The 4490-nt window shown below is 41.9% G+C and overlaps 1 protein-coding gene across 1 annotated transcript; it reads right to left on the bottom strand.

Moving 5' to 3' along the window:
* Positions 1-2073: 2073 nt before the first annotated feature.
* prmt6 (protein arginine methyltransferase 6) lies at positions 2074-4007 on the bottom strand. Its single transcript, XM_084034016.1, has one exon. The coding sequence runs from the start codon at positions 3961-3963 to the stop codon at positions 2908-2910; it is 1056 nt and encodes a 351-aa protein (XP_083890142.1). The 5' UTR covers positions 3964-4007; the 3' UTR covers positions 2074-2907.
* Between the last annotated feature and the right edge of the window lie 483 nt (positions 4008-4490).

Here is a 4490-nt window from a genome sequence, read left to right as displayed (position 1 = left end):
AATTAATGGAGTTGAATTGCTAAATCTTTCATGTTCAGGAAAAACGAGGGTCAAATAAATCCACTAGAGAAAGCTTAAGGCCAGATTTACACTTCAGATTGTTCCAAGAGGATTTGATTGGGGGGTTGGATAACTTCAGTCACCTTTTCCTTATTCATGATGACCATAACTAATATTTAATCAGCTGGTTTCATGTCATCCTGATACATGAAACCGGTGGTTCAAAATGCGACTACTGCCATTACTCACTCTTTGGCAAACCGGCAGACAATACTTTTGATTTGTAGAGGCTATACTGCTGTGTAGCTTGTTATTCATTTTCAGTGTGTTCATTACAGAGTGGGTTCTTAAGTACTGATGACACAGAAATAAATTAACGCCATATTTCAAATGATGATGGGGTGTGAAAGTTGGATTATCGTCTAACATTTTCAGGAATCTCTGTGTATTTATTATCTGCTGCATAATAAGAATGAAGGTAAGGTGATTTGTGCTTTAAGACTCATTCACATGCGATGGCTTGAACTCGATGCACACTGAGATCGACTCACTCAGCACAGTCCTCGTGTCAACCTTAGCTGCGTAGAGATTTAATCAACACATTGTCCTTGGTTTCACCTGGGAGGGACAATATTTCACGCAAAACATACAAAGTGTTGCACCTACAGAAATAGTGATTTTTACCAGAAAAAATAGTGCATAAAATGTAGTAGTGGGTGTTATATTGGTATCAAATCTAGTGGAACAAATACTGCTAAAGAGCAATTCTATTCATCAGTATAAACATAATTGGTATCTTTTTTTCATTTTACTTAAGTGGACTAAGAAATCTTAATAATATAAAGATAATAATCTTTGTTATTATTTTTGGTTGACATGTTTCAATGTTATTATAATCATTCAGCAATATAGTTATGGCAGCCCTTCTCATTTTAACAAAACTCAACATCCATATTTTTATGAACACAGTAGTCAGTATTTGTAATAATGTCATTTAAAAAGACGTGTATTGGTAAGTCGTTCAGCAAATGAATTGCATTCTCCAATACTAATAGATGCTAAAAATGCAGCTTATTGAAAAAAGGTGCAGTTCTCCTGAGAGCCGGCAGTTCACTCTCAGTACAGTCATATGAATGTTTCAACCTGCAGATGCCTTGTGGCGAGTTCAGGATATATGAATGAAGCTGTGCAAAAATAACTATAGTAAAATTTGACACATGGCCAGGATTCTTTCTCGGGTTTAGCTGCCATGTTTTCAGTCAGGACTCAGGACAGGATTAGCTCACATTTCTTCAATAATGAACGTAGTTGGTAATAAATTCTCTTTGAAACGCATCAATTCAATGACCAAAAGTGAATCAAAGACTGATCAGTGACCAGATTGAGCAATTCTGTTCAATAAATGAGTGACTTATTATTAAATGTGGCCAACAAACTATTAACTTTCATAGAAAAGATGTATCTTTGATTGCTGCTGTTGTTAAAAACCGTTCCCATTTTCACTTAGAGACAGTGAGATCCTTAACATTCAGGAAGAATAATATAGTCTTTGCTATTTGGCAGAATACTGCAGTAGAATTACAATTTGAGAGTAAGTCAGTTGTTTCTGGCAACAGACGGGAGTTTGTCCTAGTTTGAAACCAAAATAATGAGCCAATTTAGTTTTGATTAAAAACTGACAACCGGCCAATGTAGAACAGCTCCTGTCGGACTGCAGTCGTCCAAGTCAATATATCGGTCTAATCCTCATTTCAATGCAGCATTTTCATCAGATTCCACACAATTTACATGATTAAATGTATTACAATATCAGATGTCTGCAGCACGCCGCTGAATTTATTCAGCAATTCCTTAAACCTCAGATGACACCTGCCTCGCCCTGCTTTACAGAGCCACACACACACACACACACACACACACACACACACACACACACACACACACACACACACACACACACACACACACACACACACACACACACACACACACACACACACACACACACACACACACACACACACACACACCTGCAGCTATACGCCAGTCAGGAGGAGACTGAGGTTATTGTGATGGTCAAATATTTATTGGTTCAAATGTTTTCCACCCTGATAATAAAAAAAAAACTGTTAAAACCTTAAAACTACAGCTGAAGTGATAAGTCAATATATTGATTAAAAATCAGTCAATTGGCAACATGTATTGATGACTTAGAAGGAAACATTCCAGTAACGCTCCTCATTCCAGCTTCTGAACTGCAGATCTGTCTGTAATATTATAGCAATAAGCACAGTATTAGTAATAGTAAATCAGCATTCTTTGGGATTTGTACTGTATGTTTGGTAAAACATATTTTTCCATGTTCTGACATTTTTATGACCAAATGATTAATAGAGAAAGTATTGGTTCTTTACTGCCCTAGAGCAATGATATGGTATAAAATGGGTCGTAAAAGCTGTAAACTGAATATACAGCACGCAATACAAAACACATCTGCGTTTGCTTTCACAGACTGTTAAATGAGGATAATAAAAACATTGAAAAAGGGCGTCAAGGATCTGCATTTTATCTGGTATAATTTCGTGTTTAAATGATTTATTACGTGTAAAAACAGGAACAAACAAACATAACTCCAAACTAAGACCACATGCTGTAATTCACATACTGCAGTGATGTGTACCTGGACTCAACAATGCACTCAATGTTAGAAGAATTTAAAAACCTAACTTTGCATCATGCATTCTCCCAAGAGACCCTATAGTTTTTTAAAATATGGATTATTTACCACACTGGCCAACATATGTGATTGCTCCACTTCCTCCAGCTTGGGAATCTGACAGATAATTTACACAAGTACTTAGGCCTGTTGAGTGTGTTGGTGATGAAACAGTAACAGTTAATGTCACACTATGACTGAGCCTCACTGCTCCAGTCGGGGATGGAGAAAGTCTTGGCCTGTGTTTTCTGGTCTCCTATCGTGTAATCCACGTGGATACATATATGTCTGGCGCTCTCCTCCGAGGGGAACATGCTGATCTCCCCGGTAACCACAGTGTCTTGCACCACATCCACCGGGGCGTCGAGGTACAGCACCGCCTGCTTCCAGTGCGTCTCCGGTTTGAACGGGGACGTGGAGAGCACGAGCGCCTGCGGCTTGTCCGGGCAGGGGAACGTCACCGTGAAGAAGACGCAGAAGGCGTTCACCGCCGCCGAGCCGAACGACTCGCAGCTGAACTTGCCCTTCACCGAGCGCAGCTCCTCCACGGTGACCGAGTACAGGTCGAGCTCGGCGAAGCGGGCCGGGTGGGACAGCACGTCCTCGACGGTCACCGAGTTCACAGTGATGTCGGAGTTCATGATGCATCTCCTGGCGAAGTCGGACATGCTGGACATGTCGACGCCGTAGTTGTCTTTGACGGTGTACCAGAAATGTAAGCGGTCCTCCACCACCGGGTCGCTGACGGGCGCGACGTAGAGCTCGGCTTTGCTGGGCAGGATGACGCCGCCCGGCTTCAGCCACTTGTCGCGCGCGTAGAGCACCGAGTTGAGCATGGACTCGTGCAGGAGGGCATAACCCATCCACTCGCTCACTATCACCTCCACCGTCTCCGGTAGGTCCACTGTCTCCACTGTGCCTCGAATGACTTCAATTTTGTCCTCCATGTTGTTCTGTTTCACTATCTTCACCGCCTGCTCGGCGATAGAGCAGGCTTCTACGGCGTAGACCTTCTTGGCACCGGCTTGAACACAGAACATGCTTAAAACGCCGGTTCCTGCCCCGACGTCCAGTACAACTTTACCCCGTATGGACTCACTGTTCCGTAGTATCGCCATCCGGTACGTGTTCGTCCGGACCTGGTCCGCTATCATTTCCTCGTGGATAGTCACATCGGTGTAGCTGTCGAAGTACAGCCGGTCCTGCCGGGTTTTATCCAATTTTCTTTTTTTAACGACATGGGACATCTTCTCGTGTTCTGCTGCACCTCACAGTGTTTTGTTGCGCGACTTCCGCATTAGGAAATCTGGAACATGTAGTTTTCCAACGCACCCAACGCGAGAGACACATTTTCAAATAGACTACAATTCCCACGACTAAGCGACAGTGACGCGGTGGTCGGATTGCTGCGTTCACTGTCGAGGATGGAGAGCGTGGCTTCTACTGGGTATAGTAGCGTGTAATGTAATGTCTTTATCTTGTTTGCCATATCAGATGTGGCACGCGCTTCATTGGGCTTTTATGGGTCCGAATAAAGCCCCCTATAATGTCTTCATAATAAAACAATCATATGCACAAATACCCCGGTAGTCGTGAATTTTCTTCGAAAACAATATGCCAATTATGGAATTCCTTAAGACCTATTGGAAACTCCCTTTATGCATGTGTTTGTTTCGTTATTATAAGCCTTTATTAATTAATTAATTAATTAATTTACTGTTACTATATATATATATGGCTACAAGCAATTTCCATATAATGAAGCAGACCCGTA

Source organism: Eutrigla gurnardus (assembly GCF_963514095.1).
Source record: "Eutrigla gurnardus genome assembly, chromosome: 18".
In the NCBI taxonomy this organism is placed as follows: Eukaryota; Metazoa; Chordata; class Actinopteri; order Perciformes; family Triglidae; genus Eutrigla; species Eutrigla gurnardus.
The sequence above is the reverse complement of the archived record's forward strand: the minus strand, read 5'-3'. Positions and strand labels throughout refer to the sequence as shown.

Coding starts and splice junctions, on each gene's coding strand:
- prmt6 (XM_084034016.1), bottom strand. CDS start 3,963: ATGTCCCATGTCGTTAAAAAAAGAAAATTGGATAAAACCCGGCAGGAC.